General features: G+C 47.9%; 1 protein-coding gene across 10 annotated transcripts in view; it reads left to right on the top strand.

Moving 5' to 3' along the window:
- Positions 1-7263, top strand: part of LOC121935080 (tubulin beta-1 chain-like) — a 30830-nt gene extending 23567 nt beyond the window's left edge. For 8 of the 10 annotated variants that reach the window (XM_042476188.1, XM_042476186.1, XM_042476185.1 and 5 more), the window contains 5 exons: positions 422-598; positions 2004-2099; positions 2929-3004; positions 3355-3496; positions 5333-7263. In XM_042476188.1, the coding sequence (XP_042332122.1) occupies positions 422-598; positions 2004-2099; positions 2929-3004; positions 3355-3496; positions 5333-5568 (727 nt within the window). In that variant the 3' untranslated portion in view covers positions 5569-7263. Of the gene's footprint in view, positions 1-421; positions 599-2003; positions 2100-2928; positions 3128-3243; positions 3497-5332 lie in introns of those variants that run through there. The other 2 variants (XM_042476192.1, XM_042476193.1) reach the window with 2 other exon arrangements.
- The last annotated feature ends 12661 nt before the right edge of the window (positions 7264-19924 follow it).

The following is a 19924-nucleotide window of genomic DNA, read 5'->3' as shown; positions in this document are numbered from 1 at the left end:
AAAAGATGAGACCATGTGATCTTTCTTCTTTTTTTTCAGATTATCATAGCATAGATAGAGCAATTCAGGGGTCAACAGCTTGGAAAAGTCACTCCTTTGAATTATAACTTCTGGGAGTTACCAAGTTAGAGCTCACTATCTTTTCCAGTGTTGTTTGTTTATTTGTTTGTTTGTTTGTTTATGGTATTTATACCCTGCTCTTCAGCCCTAAAGGCTATCAGAGCGGCTTAAAATTATTATTTTTATTTAGACGGTTCCCTGCCCTCAGGCTTGATTAGAAATGCCATTGGAAAAGTTACTTTTTTGGACTTGGGATACCCAAAATCCCCTAGTCCCTTTTGTAGTTATTGTAATTCCTGAAACTAATTTTGGCAGGCTCTGTTAGAAATACTCTTGGCTCTGCTTTTTTGGCTCTGTCCAGGTATGCAGATGGCATCCTTCTGTTCCATAATGATGAGGTGTTGAAGCGGGTGGCAGCCCTACAGGGGAAGGAAATGGCTGAAGCTTCGTGTCAGGTCTCCTTCACAACCATGAACACTTACATCACTTCCTGCCTGGCTGGGCTTCTCCATCCACTCAAAGTTTTCACGACACAAAGGTGAACCTAAGACAGAGCTTTGAAACAAGGACTTGATCCCGGTACCCTCTGTGGTCTAATCTGCACTGCAGAAATAATGGCATTTGACACTGCGTTAACTGTCATGGTGCAATGCTAGGGAATCCTGCAATTTGTTTGCTGGGACCCCAGATGGCTTCTGACAGAAAAGGCTAAATAGCTCATGAAATGACAAATTCCAGGATTCCATAGCCTTGAGGCATGACAGTTAAAGTGGTATGAAACTGCATTAATTCTGCAAAGCAGATTAGACCTCCGTTTGTCTGTGTTTAACGGTTGCTTAGAACAACCTTTAAGCCTTTCTAATGTACCTTGAGTTGACCATTGCCCCCTGGAGGTACAATGATTTAATGCTTCTCCATACTAGTTAAGCCTAAATACCAGTGTGACATAGTGGTTTGAGTATTAGACTATGACTCTGGAGACCAAGGTTCAATTCCCTGCTTGGCCATGAAACCACCTGGGTGACCTTGGGCAACTCACATGCTCTCAGCCTTAGGGGAAGGCAATGGCAAACCCCTTATGTGCAATTCTTGCCAAGAAAAACCTATGCTAGAGTCGCCTTAGATTCGCCGTAAGTCGGAAATGACTTGAAGGCAAACAAGAACAACAACAAAATACCCAAAAGGCACCAGATCCTGCCTGATCTTGAAGGGTGAGCACTGCTTAGGACTTGGATGGTAGACCATCAGTTAATACCAGGTGCTGCTGGCTACGTTTCAGAGTCAGGAACTGGGAAAACCACCTCTGAATATTCCTTGCCTAAGAAAATCCTATGAAATTCATGGGGTTGCCATAAGTCAACAGGTGACTCAAATGCACACCACACCATACTAAGTATTGGTTGTTCTGCGCCTTCAAGTCATTTCTGACTTATGGAGACCCTAAGGCAAATCTGTCATGGGTTTTTCTTGGAAAGGTTTGTTCAGATGGGGTTTGTCTTTGCCTTCCTCTGAAGCTGAGGGTGCACAGCGTGCCTAAGACCACCCAGTGGGTTTCCTGGATTCAGTGGGGTTTAAAACCATGGTCTCCCCGAATCGTAGTCCAACAGTCAACCCACTACAACATGCTGACTGTATGCAGGCATGAATCTGAAGACTCTTCTTGATCCCCTGTGACTAAATATCGGACAATTTCCAGGAGAATAGCTTGGCTAGGCTGGGCTAGGTTTTGCCCTAGGCCTCTGGCCATATGGGCCTTCTGCTGCTGACTCTCTCATGTGCAGAGGCAAAATAGTAGGAGAGGGCCCTATTTGTCCTTTGCCCCCAAACCGTTTGACACTAATCTATGCCCTTGGCAGTGTCATTTAGATGGCTAAAACCTAGAATGGGTAAGGTGTTGTTTGTCGGTGATGTCTGGTTCCAAAGGCGTGTCCCTTGTTTTGCAGTGGTATCAGCATGGGTATGGAGCCCTGGGAGCTGCTGCAATCTGTCTGCCCCATGCCAGGCCTCAAATACCTACATACAGCTCAAAGCAGCACAAGGTAGGAGGCTGTGACCTCTCAAGGAACAAAGAGAACCAGCTAGGGGGCTTTGTGTGCATGTGCATTTGTATTTGACAGTTTGACAGTGGAACACACTCCCTGGGAACGTGGTGGAATTTCTTCTTTGGAGGTTTTTAAACAGAGGCTGGATGATCATCTGTGCTTTGATCGTGTGTTTTTCCTGCATGGCAAGCAGGGGCTGGACTGGATGGCCCTTGGAGTCTCTTCCAACTAGGATTCTATGATTAAAAGGGTTTTTAATCACTTTCCTACCCATCCCAGTTAGTGGCTGGGGAAATAGAGCTGCACTTGAGAGCCTGTGGCTGTCATTACACATTTCAAATAGAGGTGCTGCAAAAGGAGATTCAGGATACAGTACCTCCTTCTGCAACAGCCTTAAATATACTACGCTGATAACCAGGGCTTATGCCAGTGTAAGACCATCTCCTATATTCTGGCCTTTCATCTCTAGGCAGCATCCTATTCTGCAGAATTTGTTAGTTGCATTGTTATCATTTTATTTATATCCTTCCTTTCTCCCAAGATGGGACCCAGGGTGGCTCATAACAACAATTAAAACATACAGTCAGCCCACCGGATCTATGAATTCTGCATCTATGGATTTAACCATCCATGGCTGGAAAATCTCTCTCTCTCACTCTCTCTCTCTCACACACACATTGCGAAAGGCAAACCTTCATTTTGCCATTTTGTACAAGGGACACCATTTTATTTTTGTGGTTGTTAACTGCCCTTGAGTTGATCTCCTTGGCTAGCTGAAGTATGTCCATCGCATGGCATAATGGGCGGTTTTCTCTTCATTCCACAGGGGAACAGTGTTTTGGGACAGACTAGCATCTTCGGTGGCACACCCCTTGCCTCGCAAGTCTCCTGGTGGAAACCCTGTATCCTTCTGTGGCTTTGAATCCTTTCTTAGATTTTCTGTGGAGAGAGCTATCTGGTCTTGTTGGCCACTTGCTCTGTGGAGCCAGTATGAGCTGCAGTGCTCAGAAGCTGTTCTGTTTCAGGTGAGGGCACCTGCCCAGATCAGGGGAATTGTGGTCCCCCAATGGAACTTTTCCTTAGCTGAAACTTCCAAAATGCCAGAGCAGATTTGAGCTAACTAATTCTCTTGTTTTTTCAGAACTGTGCAGTTGTTTCCTATTGTGGGTTTAGGATTTGTGGTGTTGGGGGAGGTGAATGGGGCCCTGTCATCTTGTCTGTGGGCCTCTGCCCTTAACAGGCTTGCTTGAAGCATTGCAGCCTTGCTCTGCTGGCTGTGGCCCGGGGTCCCCAGGAAGACAGCTTTCTCCTGAATCACGCTTTGGTGCTAAGGAAGCTCAAGCAGGCCTACCGCTGTGTCTCGTGGAACCCGTTCCCTGCCACGTACTGGACAGGTCAGTAGAATGTAGCTGAATCCTTTATTCTGGTGTAGAAACATAGAGCTGAAAGTGACCCTAAGGCCCATTTAGTCCAACACTCTGCCATGCAGGAACAGTGCTAAAGCCTTCCCAAGAGATAGCCATCTAACCTCTGTTTAAATGACCTCCAAAGAAAGAGAGTCTGCCATCCTCTGAGACAGCATATTCAAGCACCAAATAGTGCTTACCCTCAGAAATTTCTTCCTAATGTATAGGTGGGATATCTTCTCTTGCCATTTGAATCCATTGATACATGTTCTTTTCTCTAGAGCAGGAGAAAACAAGCTCACTCCAACTTCTACATGGCATAGTTTAAAATGGCTCACTTATTTATTATTTATTTCAAATAAATACCACCTCTTAAGTCTTCTCCAAGTCAAACATGTCCAGCTTCTTAAGTCATTCCTTGTGGGAGTGGGTTCCCAGACCTTTGACCAACTTGGTCCCCCTCCTTTGCACACATTTCAACTTATCAAGGTCCTTCTTAAATGAATTGTGGTGATCTGAACTAGACACAGGGTTCCAGGTGAGGTCTGAACCAAAGCAGAATAGAGTAGTACTAGTATTTCCCTTCATCTGGACATGATGCACCTCTTTTTATTCAGCCTAACATTGCAATGGGTTTTTGGGCTGCCACATCACACTTTTAACTTGCATTTGGCTATTAGTCTTCACAGAGTCACACGTGAAACCAACTTCCAGCCCCAGCTCAGGATGTTGGGGATGTTACCAGCAGGTTCAGTCCTTGATTAAAAAAAAAAGTTTTTGTTGTAGAAGACTAGCTGGGGTGCCTGTTTTTTCCCTCGCAAACAACAATATAAGACAACCCTCTTTATTTAATATATACTGTATTCCATTTTCTCCTGACACAGAACCCAAGGCAGCTTACAATAATTTAAAACAAAGTTCTGTAAAAATCTTATCTTGCAAAAATTAAAAACAAATAAACAGCAAGCCTATTAAAAACCACAAATCTGTTTATAATTTATTTAAAACATAAGGAGCAGCTTAGGGAGCTGGGTCTGTGGATGACATGATAGCCATGTTTAAATTTTCAAAGGAATGTCATGTTGAGGAGGGAGCAAGTTTGTTTTCTGCTGCTCCAGAGCAGTGGATGCAAATGACAGGAAAAGATTCCACTTCAGTGTTATTAAGAACTTCCTGATGGTAGAAGCTGTTGAACAGTGGAAGGCGTGCCTTGGAGAGTAGTGGAGCCTCCTATTTTGGCAGTTCTGAAACACAGGCTGGATGGCCATTGATCACAGGGAGTGCTTGGACTGTGTCTTCCTGCATGGCAGAAGGGCATTGAACTGGATGGTTCTTGGGGGTCTCTTCCAACTCCTTAAAATGATAAAAGAAGATAAAAATGCAATGCACCGCTTTCAGAATGCCATTCTGCCCCTTGACTTGTAACTCAAAGGCTTGCCTAAATAAAAAGGTCTTTGCCTGCCAGTGGAAAAAGAGCAGAAAGGGGCCAACTGGACTTCCTATGGAATGGAATTCCACAGCCTAGGAGCAGCCACCAAGACCCCCGTCCCCTCACCATCCATGCTTGTGACAGTGGTGAGATTGAAAGCCCTTCCCTGAAGATTTTAATACTCCGGCCAACAGTCTTTTAGCCAGGGATTTGAAGGTCATAACCAGCACCTTGAACTTCGGCCAGAAATGGACCATTGGCCAGAGTTGTTGTTTCAACAAGAGCATATTCTGTGTTTCTGTGCATGCATAGCCTCTGCCTCTTCATTCCATATGGCAATTGGGACACAAAAGGTCTCCCCCTCAGACAATGGCTCTTCTTTGTCCATCCTGCAGACCCTTTGTCCAGCTTTGCACCTCCAGACCACCACAGTCACACACTGACCGTCTGTGCCAACCACAGCAGCTCGGCTGACTTTCTCCAGAGGGTGGAGCAGCGGGCAAAGGCAATGTACAAGAAGGGTGCCTTCCTGCACTGGTACCAGAGGCATGGCTGTGAAGGAGAGGAGTTTGGGGAGGCTTTTGAAACAGTCGGTTCGGTTGTGGAGGAATACAGTCACCTTGGTGACTGATACTGTTGGCTTTGCTGCAACCAGTACAGGAACAGGTTGTGACACTTGGAAGGACACATCACCACAAAGATCCTATCATTGCTGTTGCCACACCTGGGCTAAACAGTGTGGCTTGGCTTCAGCTGTGCTTGTACCACTCAGGACAGTCTGTCTTCCTTGTATGGATACTTCTCGAATGATTCTCAGGCAGGAATGTGCTTAGAAAGTGTGAAAGCAAAATTGGTCACCTACCTAAAACTTTTCAGGGAAGGTCTTGGCAACAGGAGTGCCTTGAAATCTCATGTCCTGTTGGTGTACCTCCACCAAAAGAGAGGCATATGCCTCTTCAGGAATGGAAGAAAAATCCTCTGCCATGATTGTGATAGCCTCCATCCCCAAGAGAAAGAAGTAGCCCAAAAACCATTATCTCCCCACATTGGTTTTTCCACAGAAGGGAAAGATTATGAAGAAATTTGCTCTGTGTTGGGGATCCCTATTGAGAATGCCCCTTTCTCCCATCTTCCTTTGCAAGCATGCTGGGCATTGGGCCTCATCCCCTTTTTAAAACAAAACCAAACGTGGTCAGATCCCTCCTGGGTCTTTAAAGGTGCTATTTGGGACCCAAATTCTGGAATAGTATTAAATGGGCGTAGGGGGTCATACTCCCTGGAGGTTTATTGGGGAGAGGGGGGACACAGTTGTCCAGATTAGAAGAAGAACGGACCAGCATCTGAGAGGGGCCTCTGAGACTCTGGGGAAGAGTCTGGAAAGCATTAGTGGCCATTTCCCTCCCTGGAGGAAAGCAACTCCCATGCAGCATTCTCACCCCATGGGCAGTTTAGTACAGAAGGGCAAGAAAGATGACCGGTTCCCCTCAAGAACAAGCAGCTCTTGCCTTCTTTCCCCTTTCATCCATTTTAAAGGTCAACCCCAGATCAACCCTTTCTAGGGCTGCCAGGTTGGCTCTGGGATGTGGCCGAAGAAAACAAGCTCCAAGTAGCTAGAGTGGTTGGCAGAAAACATCTCAAAATGTGAAGTCATCTCAAAATGTGAAGTCATGGCCGGCATCCATAGTTTTGTGGCATCCCTTCCTTTGTTAAAATCGCCTCTGCAGCTGATGTCTGGCCAAACAGCTGCTCAGTGCTCTGCCTTCTCTCTTGGTGACAAAATCTTCCCCTTGTCTTGGGCACCTGTTTGTTTTTCCTGACCGCAGTCGGCTGGGCCCTGCCTTTGCTCCCACTTGACCAGACAAGCACAGATGAATAATTGCCAAGCGCCACTTAGTTCACGGGCGAAGAGGAAGCCTTGGCAGATGCTTATCTTCAGGTGCACTGGAAAAAAACTTTTGAACTGGGTCCCTTTCATACAAAATGAGCTTTTCGCTCTAGGCTTGAACTTAGTCTCACATTATCTTAGAAACGGTTCATTTCCAGAATTCTCCAAGTTTGCAGCCCCCCAGACCTAACAAGGTTTTGTCAGGGAAGGATTGAAAGAATGGACAGAATCATGTTGAGGAGTTACATCTTCCTAAATGGTCTTATGTCTACAGGAATTAGAATTGCAATACGGTCAGCTCTCCACTTCTGCAACTTTGACTTTTACAGATTTGATTATTGGTGAATTTGATTAATATGTTTTCTCTCAGAATCTCTAGGTCCTCCAGCACAAACCTGCTTGAAATTGATCATAGAGTTGTGCTGGAGGACTTAGAGATTACTAGAGGAAACACTTCTCTAGGCATTTGCAGGTCCTTCAGTGTGATTCTGTGGTCAACGTCTGGCAGAGAGGACTTAGAGATTCCTAGAGAGATATTCTCTCATAGTACGGTGCATCCTTGTTATCTGCTGGGGTTTACTTCCAGGATCCTCTGTGGATAACAAAATCTGTAGATGCTCAAGTCCCATAAATATAATGGCATAGCAAAATGGTGTCCATTATATAAAATGGAAAATCAAGGTTTACTATTTGGAATTTATACTTTTAAAAAAATATTTTCAAGCCTTGGATGCTTGAATCCATGGATTAAAAAAAAACTGGATAAAGAGGATCAACTGTCTTTGTTTCATTTGTGGTTTTTCCACTTTCACGGGGTCCTTTGCCCCTAACCCCAGTAAATGAAAAGAAAAGCAGATACGGTCCTTCCATGGACATCCGGCAAAAGCCAACTCAGGTGAGAAACAATCATCTTTTGCCGGGCAACGCCTTGCCACTCCTTCCCTTTCACCAAATGCCATTGCGTTCCCTCTTTCCTTTATGGAATCTGCACCTTTCATGATGTCAAGGGCAGCATTGAAAAGTGCTTGTGTTCCTTTTGCCCTGGGATCAATAAATGTTAAACCAATGACTTTATTTGCTTGGGAGTGAGGATGAGGTACAAAATATTCCTTTTTAAAAAATGAAATCCTTTCTTTAACTGGCAAACAGTTTCCTGTTTCCATGAACAGCCTTTGGTTTTCCATCAGAATTCTGCCTCCCAAATGAAATTTTCTCTTTCAGTCTGCAACTCTCTAGCATGGCAGAAAGTAAGGCACTGACATTGGTTCACACATAGGACCCTTCCATTTTCTGTGTTCACATTCCCTTGGTCCTTTTGCCTGTGCCTTTTCTTTGGATGCCTCAACTCTCTCTCTACATATTCAGCTGAGGTGTTAATTTCTGCTAGAAACTGGTGGATTTAAGGAATCATATCCTTTCGTAGGTCGGTAAAATGAGTAGCTTGTTGTGGGCAATTGGATTACAGATTGTAAACCACTTAAAGAGTTCTGAGCTCAATGTGAAGTTGAAGGCTTTCACAGCCATCATCCATAGTTTTTTGTGGGTTTTTGGGGCTATGAGGCCATGTTCTGGAAGAGTTTATTCTGATGTTTTGCCAGCAGCTGTGGCTGGCATCTTCAGAGAATGCTGGCATGGAAGAGACAGGGGTATATATTCTGTCGGTTGAGAGGAAGGGATTTACAGCTCCAACAGGCCTGCCTGGAAGAAGAAGAAGAGCCCTCCCTCCGGTCCATCTGCCTTGGTCCAGGCCTCAGAAGGAGAGAAGAATGCTGGACCTGATCCCCCCCCGCCACCATTCCCTTCTCCTTTTGTGTCGTGTCTTTTTAGATTGTAAGCCTGAGGGCAGGGAACCATCTATTATCCCTTCTGTTGTAAGCCGCCTGGATTCCCAGTGATTGGGCGGCATATAATAAATCCTATTATTATTATTATTATTATTATTATTATTATTATTATTATTATTATGTCAATCTGTATGTAAATTTAACATGTAAATCCCTTCCTCTCAACCAACAGAATATATACCCCACTATCTTCCATGCCAGCATTCTCTGAAGATGCCAGCCACAGCTGCTGGCGAAACATCAGGAATAAACTCTTCTAAAACATGGCCTCTTAGCCCCCAAAACCCACAAAAAACTATAGTGCTGAGTTGCTATTGCTATCATAGAATCATAGGGCCCATACGGACGGGCCAAAATAAAGCTGATTCGAGTCACTTAGGACTGGAGCATGACTTTGGCGCAGCTTCTGGCCTCTTAGGATGCATGCATCATTTAAACAGCATACCTCCAAAGTGACTCAAAGCAGCTTTATTTTGGCCTGTCTGTACAGCCCCATAGAGCTGGAAGAGGCTGCAAGGGCCATCCAGTCCAACGCTGTATCATGCTGGAATACACAAAGCACCCCCAACAGATGGCCATCCAGCCTCTGTTTAAAAGCCTCCAGTGAAGAAGACCACTACACTCCAAGGCAGTTTATTCCACTGTTGAACAGTTTTTTACCATCAGAAAGTTCTTCCTATTGTTTACGTGGAATCTCTTTCCCTGTAGTTTGCATCCCTTGCTCCATGTCCCAGGTCCAAAACACCCTGCAGAAATAATCCAGTTTGACACTACTTTTAACTGCCCTGGATCAGTGCTAGCAAATCCTGGGATCAGTTGTTTGCTGTTGTACCAAAAAGGACAAATGAGTGGCTCTAAGAGCAAATCAAGCCTAACCCCTCCCTAAAGGCTTTTGTGCTTTGGACATATCATGAGACAACATGGTTCACTGGGTTAGACCAAGATGCTGGAGAAGTGGAAGGAAAAAGGAAAGGAGGAAAAGCAAAACAGGTGGATTGACTGAAGCAAGGGAGCCAAACCCAGGTCTGCGTTTGCAAGACTTGAGCAGGATGGTAAGAAAGTCACCAAAGGTCAAAGTTGTCTTGACAGCAAATCAACACAAGACTAAACTTACAGAAATCTCTGCTCTTTTGTTCTGGGGATGGTTTCTATTTCTTCTTCGTGGTCTCTGCGAATACATACAAATGGGTTTTACTGCGCCTGCGCAGTGCTGCTCAGATACTTCTGGACAAAGTAGACTTTGCAACTTATGGCAACTTTTTGGCGGTAACTCCGCCCACCCTTTATAAGGCCCCTGCCTTCCCGCTCTTTCCTCAGTTCCTTTTTTCCACTGCGTTTGTGCTCTTGGAACTTCGCTTGCTCTTGTTATTTGAATTACTGGACTTGACCTCGGACCATTTTTGACTTTGCTGACCTCCCCTTCGATTTGACCATTCGGACTGTTGGACTTCGTCTCTCTCTAACCCCTCTGGACTTGTTTGCTGGTGCTTAACTGCGCCTCAGGCTTCGGACACTGTTTGCTGGGACGCAATGTCTCCCCCATTCAAAAAGTGTGATGTCTGCAGGGGCAAGGTCCCAGTTCAAGACCCGCATTCTTCGTGCCTGTTATGCCTGGGAAAGGACCACGACGTCAAATCTTGTACCCTTTGCAGATCCATGACATCACAGGCGAGAAAAAACCGTGAGTCCCGCTTAACCTCCGCGATCGCACAGGGCAAGGTTCGGGTTGAAGACCCCCGTCCGTCGTCGGCTCCGTCGGTGTCTGCATCCGCTGCGGCCTCCAAGGCTCGGGATAGCCCGGCTAGTTCAGCCTCGGCTCCTCCCTTAGTGCCTGGTTCATCTCATGATGTGGCCCGTGACCCAGATAGGTCCAGAGCCACCGACAAGCCTTCAAAGCGCCCCCACAAGCAGTCGGGGACAGAGGGCTCGGCACTGGCCACTCCAGCCAAGGCACTGTCCGTCGTCTCCTCCGTTTCCTCAAAATCAAGGCATGAGACGGACCCATTGACCGCTTCGGGCTCGAAGCCGTCCAAGGCGTCTAAGAAGGGTGCTAAGGAGTCGAAACCGAAGGAGGCTGTTCTGGATTCCACCACCCTCAACCGTTCCGGATCCATACCGAGGAAGGGTGACGGAGCTGCTGTGTCGAGACCTTCCGGTTCTTCCACCATCTCAGAGCTGGAGGTAAATCCGTTCTTCCCTCCAGAAACGCCGAGGGCCCCAAAGAGGAAGGCTAAAACACCTGACCCTTCGAAGTCTGCAGAACAGGTCGTAACGACCACAAAGAAGTCCAAGCCATCGGGGGACTCAGCTTCTTTTAAGGCCCCCAAGGACCCGGATCGCCCTTCCCCCTCTAAACGTCGTCGTTCTCCAGACCGGCAGACCTCTAAGCCAGACAAGAGGAAAGGATCCCCAAGACGGGTTGTCAACCCAGAGGCAACTCCGACTCCGTCGGACTTTGCCACACAGCCCTTTGAAGAGCCAGTTCAAGGGCCACCGTCAGATCGGGACCGTTCTCCCACCCCGGTACCAACCTGGCCTCTTCAGGTACACTCTGAGGATGATCTCGAAGAGGATGACAACCCCGATGTCTTCTACGACTCGAAATCGGGTCGCTATTACATGGCTGTGACAAGGGACACGGCGTTCAAGAGGTTCAAGGACAGACGCCACTCGCGGACAACCTGTGATCACCCGGTGCCGGCCACATTGTCGAGACCCTCCAAGTCCGTCCCAAGGGAACCCAGATCAACACCCTCAGAGCCTAGGGCCCGAGCGGTGGTCCCAACTCGAGCTCCGATAGAGGAAGCGGTCCTACCAAGCCACTCGGACCTGGATTTGGACACGGAGACGGTCCTTTCCTCGGATAACCCCTCGGTTGGTGACGTATCACTGCATGACTCCCCTCAGGACATGCATCATCCCGAACCGGCCTCTCCCACTGATGACCTCAGGACATTCAGCGAACACATCATCAAGATGTCTAGGGCTCTAGACATCAAGCTACAATACCCTGAGGACGCAGCTAAAGACCCAGTCGAACGCCGGGTTCAGGGTCGGGTCCCAACCCCTCCCTCCATCCCGCTTCTCCTATCTTTGGAGTCCATTCTCAAGAGGTCTTGGGACTCCCCCACATCTTTAGTGGGAACCTTGAGGAAGGTTGAGACCCTGTACAGAGTCGCTCCATCAAGCTGCCCTTGGCTGTCCTCCCACCCAAGACAGAATTCAGCTATTGTCGAGGGGGCCCAGCTGAATTCAACTCACAAACAAGCCACCTCCCCGATTGACCGCGAGGCTCGCAAGGTGGATGGCCTCGCAAAAAAGGCTTATTCTGCATCCTCCTTGGCGGTAAAAGCAGTCAACTATACCGCCTGCATGGGGGCTTATGTCCAGGCTCTGATGGAGGATATTTCACCCCTGATCCCGGACGTCCCGGATGAGGCACAGCGGAGACTGGTCGAAATCAGGGATGAAGCCCACTCCATCAGGGGTTGGCTCATCACAGCTTCCCGCAACATAGCTGACTGTGCAGGTCGGGCAATGTTGGCCTCGCTGGCTCTACGGCGCCATGCCTGGCTTCGTGGAACTGATTTGACTCCTTGAGTCAAGACCACCATCGAGGACATGCCGTTAGACGAGTCGGGATTGTTCCATGCAGAGACCGACGACCGTCTCAACAGGAAGTTCAAGCTCAAGGTGGCCGCCAAGAGACACGGTATGTCCTCCTACTCTACTCCTCAGTTCCGGAGAAGACAGCGACAGTGGCAACCCCAGGGCCAACAGTTCAGGCCCTTCCAACAGGACCGACAGGGTCAACACCAGGGTTCTCAGCGCCCCAGGTACCCCTCCCATTCTTCTTCCTCCTCTGGTAGACGAGGTCCTCCAGCCCGGTACCGTAAGCCCCACCAGCAGGAGTCGGACCAGGCCAAGAAAAGGTCGTGATGTGCTCCTGCATACTTCGTCACTCCATCCCCCTTCTTCTTGAACATTTTGCGGCCCTTTTCTGACACCTGGGCCACTGTAACATCTGACTCTTGGGCACTTGCCATCGTCCGTAGGGGTTACGCCCTCAAGTTCAAGGAACTTCCCCCGACGGGGACCTTTGTTTCCACCCCACCCTCCGACACCCTTCTCGACGAAGTACGCTCTCTATTGCAAAAAGGTGCCATTTCCCCGCTAGAGACTGTTAACTGGCCTCGGACCTTCTTCTCCAGATATTTTACGGTACCTAAACCGGACAGAGGGATTAGGCCCATTTTGGACTTGAGAGACTTAAACCGTTTCCTCCACTATCGTCGGTTCTGTATGGTGACTCTAGCCTCCATATTGCCCCTTCTCCACCAGGACCTGTGGTTCGCGACGGTCAACTTGAAGGATGCCTACTTTCACATTGCAATTCGAGAGGCCCACAGGAGATTCCTCACCTTCGCCGTCGGCTCCGACGCCTACCACTACAACGTTCTGCCATTCGGACTAGCGACGGCGCCGAGGGTCTTCACCAAGTGTCTAGCACCAGTGGTGGCCTATCTTCACCAAAGAGGCTACAACGTGTTCCCGTACCTGGATGATTGGCTCCTAGCGGCCCCCTCGCAAGAAGGGCTCCTTCAGACCATCGACTTTACAATCACGCTCCTCAGATCCCTCGGCCTGGTGATCAACCTTGACAAGTCTCGACTCAATCCTTCCAAGCAGGTCCGGTTCATTGGCGCCGTGCTAGACTCCGACACTTGCACCGCGTTCCTCCCTTGGGACCGTTTTCAAGCACTTGGGCTGGCCCTGCGTCCACTCCTAAGCTACAGGAGAGTCAGAGCCAGGGACGCCCAGGTGGCTCTGGGCCACATGGCATCCACAACTTTCGTGACACCGTGGGCAAGGCTTCAACTCTGACCACTACAGAGATGGTACCTCTTGGTCTTCGACCCGATGACAGACTCACCGCTCAAGTGGCTTACCATCCCGAGACCCGTCGCGTCTTCCCTCAGATGGTGGCTCGACCCCCAAAACGTCTGCGCCGGCTTACCTTTCTCCCCGCCGCAGCCGCAACTCACGCTAACAACCGACGCGTCCCTGGACGGTTGGGGTGCTCACCTGCTCGAGTTAGTCATCAGGGAAAAGTGATCTGGGACGGAACAATTGCTCCACATCAATGCCCTCGAGATGCTAGCCGTAGAAAAGGCTCTGCGGGCATTCGAGCCAGTGTTGATCGGTCAGGTGGTGCTTCTCAGGACGGACAATACGACAGTCCTTTTTTACATAAACAAACAGGGAGCACCAAGTCAACGACATTATTGGACATCTCGATGTGGATATGGGACTGGTGCATCCCAAGGCGAATCCATCTCCAGGTGATCCACCTCCCCGGAGAGGACAACGACCTGGCAGACCGGCTCAGCAGAGCCTCGTCGGTGTCGCACAAGTGGAGGCTTCACCCGGAGGCTGTCAGGGATCTATTCGACCGGTGGGGAACCCCCCAGATCAATCTTTTCGCGACCGAGGCCAGCGCTCACTGTCTCCAATTCTGCTCCAGGACTCGCTGCACGCGATCCCTAGGAGACGCCTTCAGCTTCAGATGGTCCGGAGACATGTTGTATGCCTTTCCCCCATTCCCGCTGATTGTCCACGTGATATCCAAGATGACCTCAGACCGCTCGGACGCAATCCTCATCACCTCGTGGTGGCCCAGACAGCCGTGGTTCCCATCTCTACTGAACCTGTCGGAGAGGACGTTCTTCCGGATCGAGTTCCGACCAGACCTCCTCACGATCCAGAACGACCGGGTCCGTCATCCGGACATGGAGAACCTACCTCTGGTGGCGTGGAGGCTCCGTCCCTAGCGGCACTACCGAACTCTGTGCGGACGATGATCCTGGCTGCCCACAAACCGTCCACCCAACGGTCTTATGCCTCGAAATGGAAGAGGTTTTGCCGGTTCCTGTCCGAGGAGAATATTGGCCGGGACCAGGTTTCGACCCCGGTGGTGTTGCGCTTTCTTATGGCACTGTTGGAGGAAGGGCTCAGCTTCACCTCCATCAAGTGCTACCTTTCTGCCATCTGTTCTCAGTTTCAATTGGGAGGCAAACCTTCTTTCTTCAAGGACCCTTTTGTTAAGGCTTTCTTAAAGGGATGTAACAATCTCTACCCCCCGGTCTCGGTACCGACCCCGGCTTGGAGATTAGACACTGTACTGACGGCTTTACAATCCAAGCCCTTTGAACCCATGGCCACAGCGGACTTGAGACTATTGACATGGAAGACTGCCTTCCTTGTGGCCATCACGTCGGCCCGTCACGCAGTGAATTTTGTGCCTTACGGAGAGACCAACCCTTCTTGAGATTCCATAGGGACAAGGTAGTTCTCCGTACTGATATCACCTTCTTGCCTAAGGTGGTATCGGCTTTTCATATGTGTCAGGACATTGTGCTACCTACCCTGGCCTCGAACCCGACCACGGAGGTCGAACGGACTTTACACACTTTGGACGTTAGGAGGGCCTTGGCCTTCTATTTGGACAGAACTGCGGGTTCGAGCCATTCCGAGAGACTGTTCCAGTGTTACTCGGAACCAAAGAGGGGACTGCCCGTTTCGGCGCAGAGGTTTTCTAAATGGGGGGCTGGTACCATCCACCTCTGCTATGAGCTATTGGGCAAACCTCCTCCCACCAGGGTACGATCGCATGCAACTAGGGCGGTAGCAGCATCCTCTGCTTTTTTGACTGGGGTGCCTCTGGAGGATGTCTGCAAAGCTGCTGTCTGGTCTCAGCCAATGACATTTATCAAGCATTACAGGCTGGACACCAGGGCCAGACAGGATGCAGCTTTTGGTAGAGCAGTTTTGGTTTCAGGGTTGCATTGAAATGTGTTTTCTATGCCATGTTGGGATTGTGGTTGTGCTACATGCAAGTAATTCTGCTCTCAGTGATCTTGTGTAATTTACACTAGAACCCATGGTTCCATTCTTGTTCCATGTTCCTTTGTTTCATGGGAGTTGCAGCTCCTAATGTATTGCTGTCAAATGTTTGACAAGAAATGATTGACAATAGACTGATGTTTATGGTGGTTTCAGATTTTTATTGTTCAAAATAAACCACTTTGCTTAGCTTACCTGGTTTCAGGACACTCCCTCCGCCGCTTACCTAAGCTTGTCAGTCTAAACCCATTTGTATGATTTGCAGAGACCACGAAGAAGAAGGACAGGTTGCTTACCTGTAATGGTATTTCTTCGAGTGGTCATCTGCGAATTCATACAAATCCCGCCCATCCTCCCCTCAGTGTCCTGCTCTTGATTGGCTCATCCTTCGCTTACACAGCGGAAAAATTTGGAACTGAGGAAAGAGTGGGAAGGCAGGGGCCTTATAAAGGATGGGCGGAGTTACCCCCAAAAAGTTGCCATAAGTTGCAAAGTCTACTTTGCCCAGTGTTTCCAGAAGTATCCGAGCAGCACTGCGCAGGCGTAGTAAAACCCATTTGTATGTATTCGCAGATGACCACTCGAAGAAATACTGTTACAGGTAAGCAACCTGTCCATTGCTTTAAATTTATTATAATGATGATATATTGCCAATGTTATAATTTCTTGTCTTTGCTTTTGGACTGTATGCCATAGGCAGGCTTTTATTTGTATTTTGGGGTGTTTCGCTTTGTACAGAGCTGTGTAAGGTTTTGGGTGGCTAGCCTTGCAGGGCCGTTGTTTTCTGAGGGTGGAAGGAAAAGAAGGAGGAGAGGGAGAAGGAAGGAAGGAAGGAAGGAAGGAAAACCATTTCCAAAGTAGTGTCAGGAAACCCTGGGTTATTTGGGTTTGCCCCACTTCTTTCCTCCTGGAATCAATCCAATGAGGATCGGAAATGATTTCCAATGGGAACGAAGGCCCTTTGCCCCAAATCCCGCTTCGCAGCAAACTGCCGTGGGAATGACCCCTTTGGCAAGGCTTGACTGCCTTCCAGCCAGATTCAAATAACTGCAGCCTGAATAGTGTTGGTTAATCGAAATAAGAAGAGACCATTCAGCCCACTGTTTTACAGTGATTCAACACACCAGTAAATCTCATTTACTCAGTGGGTCTACTCTAGATCTGAGTAACAACAAGGTTCAGACAACAGTCACCTGTAAGTGACTTGTGCCACCATGGATCTCATTTTGGGAGAACGGAAGGCTATAAATTACTTAATTAAATAAATAAAAAGTGGTGACTTTGGGGTATGATGAAGCTCCATTTTAAACGTGTCATAACAAAAGAGAAGGGATTTCCTTATGGAACGGCTCCCAATGACTCTGGACCGATACCCATGAAAGGGCATTTTTAGCTGCATTTTGGTTTCAGCCATTCCTTTATCAACCCAACCTTCCTCCAACACCAAAGCAATGGAAAGTGAGAGGAAAGTCCAAGGAGGAGTGCAGCTCATTCATCAGTGAAGCCATGGCTTTGCCTTCTGCAAGCAGCCTCATTCAGGCAGCAGAACAAGTCGCTCTCAGAAAGTGGCATCAGATGCCAAGCCAGGGCTGAGTGGGCCCATTCCCCGCTCAGGTGCCCACCGACCCACCTCAGTGTTCAGACAAGAGGATGGAGGAGCCGGTGTCTGGGGTCAGGGAGCACAGTTCCTGGTAGAGCTTATCTGCTTCCTAGAAGACCTGATCCTTCCCGCTGTGGGCATAGCAGCAAGGCAGGGCACCCCATCCATCATGATCGCCTGCCCCAGATGCCCACCTGCACTCTCTCCCCATTCGTGGAGGCAACCCAGCAGAAGAAGGGATAAGGAGCAATGACTGCCAGCCTGGCCTCTGCCTGGCTCCTTGCCCACCTCTGGGGAGTTGCTTCACTAGAGTGGGTCAGGTGGGGCCCTCTTGGTTTGGTCAGAGCCCACAGAGGAGGAAGGCAAACTCCATAAAGCCTGACCCTGGGTCCTGCAGAGGCCTGAAAAACTGGGATGGCCAAGGCCTCGGCCGCTTTGGATGCAGCTCCAGCTCTCCCAGTTTAGCAGGAACAGCTCCAGTTATACCTCTGCTGTCCCTTTTTTTCATCCACTTTTAAAATGTCCCAGTTTCTCATTCCTCCTGCCCTCATTTCCCCCCTTACTTCAAAATAGTTTGTCCTCCTTTAAATCAACAGTAGGAGAGGAAGGGAAAGACCCTCATCCTTCCCGGGAGGCTCAAGCATGTCCAGGGTCAGTTTGGCCTCTGCCTTAACTGACCTTCTGCAGGGGCTGGATCCTATCACAGGCTCCTGGAGTTGGAAGGGATTCCCAAAGGTCATCTAATCCAACTGACTGCCATACAGGAATCTCCAACAAGTGTCCCTGCAAGCACCCTATTTAAAAACCTCCAGCAATGGAGAGTCCACCACCGTCCAAGTGGGTCCTTTCCACTGTCAGACACCTCTGACGCTCCAGATCTTTAGGTGGGATCTTGTCATTTGAATCTCTTGGTTTAGGCCCTGCCCCTGGAAAGGCAGAAGAAAGCTCCCTCTGGCCCTTATCACATGGAGGTTTTTGCAGCTCAGATCTGGAGTGACTCCTGGTGCAGCTCTGGGCTGTGACAAGAGCAGATGAGTAGTACACTGTTTTAAATTCAGTTGTGGTATCTTTGATTTATTTTTGTTTTTTATATGGTGATAAATCAAAGGAATGCAATTTTATCATTGCAAGGCATGGAAGGATTAGTGGCATCTAACAATATTAGAAGTGTAATGAAGGCAGATAATCGTTCTCCTTGTATTAGCAACCACAGTTGCCCATGATAGACTTTATCTTGCAAATTGTTGTACAGATTAATTTAATTTTAAACCTAAATGTCATTTCACTGAATTCATTGGCTACAACATTTACATTATAGCAACATGCAGCTTTTCATTATAATTCATCAAGTGGCTTGTAATAGGCTAATGCTCATAGCATAGTGGTTCACTATGTGGCAACAAGGACATTATACAAGTAAAGGCTGTAACCTTGAGATTTTTTTTATTGGCCTAGCAAATTGTTATCAAATTGAAAATCTAATATTCTAATTACATCAACAGCCACAGTTAAAACCTGGCTCCCTGTGAGTATTTTCCATCCATGCTGGATAGATACTACATATTTCCCTGGTGGGTGGTTTTTTTTTTGTATTATTATAAGTTGGGGTCATGTACTGAAAGTGATTGACAGACTTCGGATAGATAACAAAAAGGTGATTTTACATTTTCGACACTACACAATTTACTGCCATAAGATGTGTTGATGGCCATTGACATAGATGGCTTTCAGTGGCGATGAGACAAATCCATGAAGAAGAAATCTAATGGTGTCTCTCAGCTACAGCGGGTGACAGGAACCTCCAGGTCTAGAGGCATGTTACTGCTGAATACAAGAAGTTGGAGCAGTGTTTCATAAACTGGAGTGAGAACCAGCAGGGTGTTTTTCCTCCAATGTGCCAGAGACCAGCACCATATTTTTGCTCACTGGCGACAATTGCTTTCTTTCTTTCCTAAAAACTCGCCAAGGAGTGGCAGCCAATGCCTTGCAGACTGGCACCAGTCCATGGCCCACCACTTTGAGTAGCAAATGACTGGGAGGGATTATTTCCTTCATGCCATGTTTGCATTACTCCAGATGCATCTGGCTAGTGTCTGTTGGCAATAGAAATGTTAAGCCTGGTAGACCTGACATCAGTCTGAAAATCAATCAGCTGAGAACTTTTTGACCACTGTTTGTACTTTGCCTCTGCCAGGAATAGAAAATGTGTGACCCTCCAGATGTTGAGCTATAGCTTCCCTCGCCATTGACTTGTGACTAGGGTTGCTGAAAGTTATAGTTCGTCAATATCTGGGGCTACATGTCCCTAACCTCTGGCTGATACTGTCAAGCACCTAACAAACTTTCTAGACCCAGGGCTGCTTTACCTCTTACCTGCAACATGGGCCCCACATTTAATTTATCTCCAGTGCTACCAACATCCAAGTGTCAAATCAATTAATTCTATTATGATTTGAGTCTGACTATGGTCCACAAATTAATTTAGACTCTTCAGGATCAAAAATATGGCCAGTTTCATTCCTGTTGGGCTTGTTCCTTTTTTAGAGCTGTTGCCTGACTCACTCATTTCCAAACAGGAACATTTACTAGGAGATGATGTAACTTGGGCTTTAGACTTAAAAAATGCTCAGCCTTGGTCCACTTTCTGTAAAATGAGAATAACGGAGACCTGTACGGGTTGTTATTTAGAAACCTTCCCATCTCCATTTGGTTACTTCATTCTGTCTTCTTATATTAAAGATATTTTCTGTACCTT

The sequence above is a fragment of the Sceloporus undulatus genome, chromosome 6, assembly GCF_019175285.1.
Source record: "Sceloporus undulatus isolate JIND9_A2432 ecotype Alabama chromosome 6, SceUnd_v1.1, whole genome shotgun sequence".
In the NCBI taxonomy this organism is placed as follows: domain Eukaryota; kingdom Metazoa; phylum Chordata; class Lepidosauria; order Squamata; family Phrynosomatidae; genus Sceloporus; species Sceloporus undulatus.
This window is presented reverse-complemented; position numbering and strand designations above follow the sequence as displayed.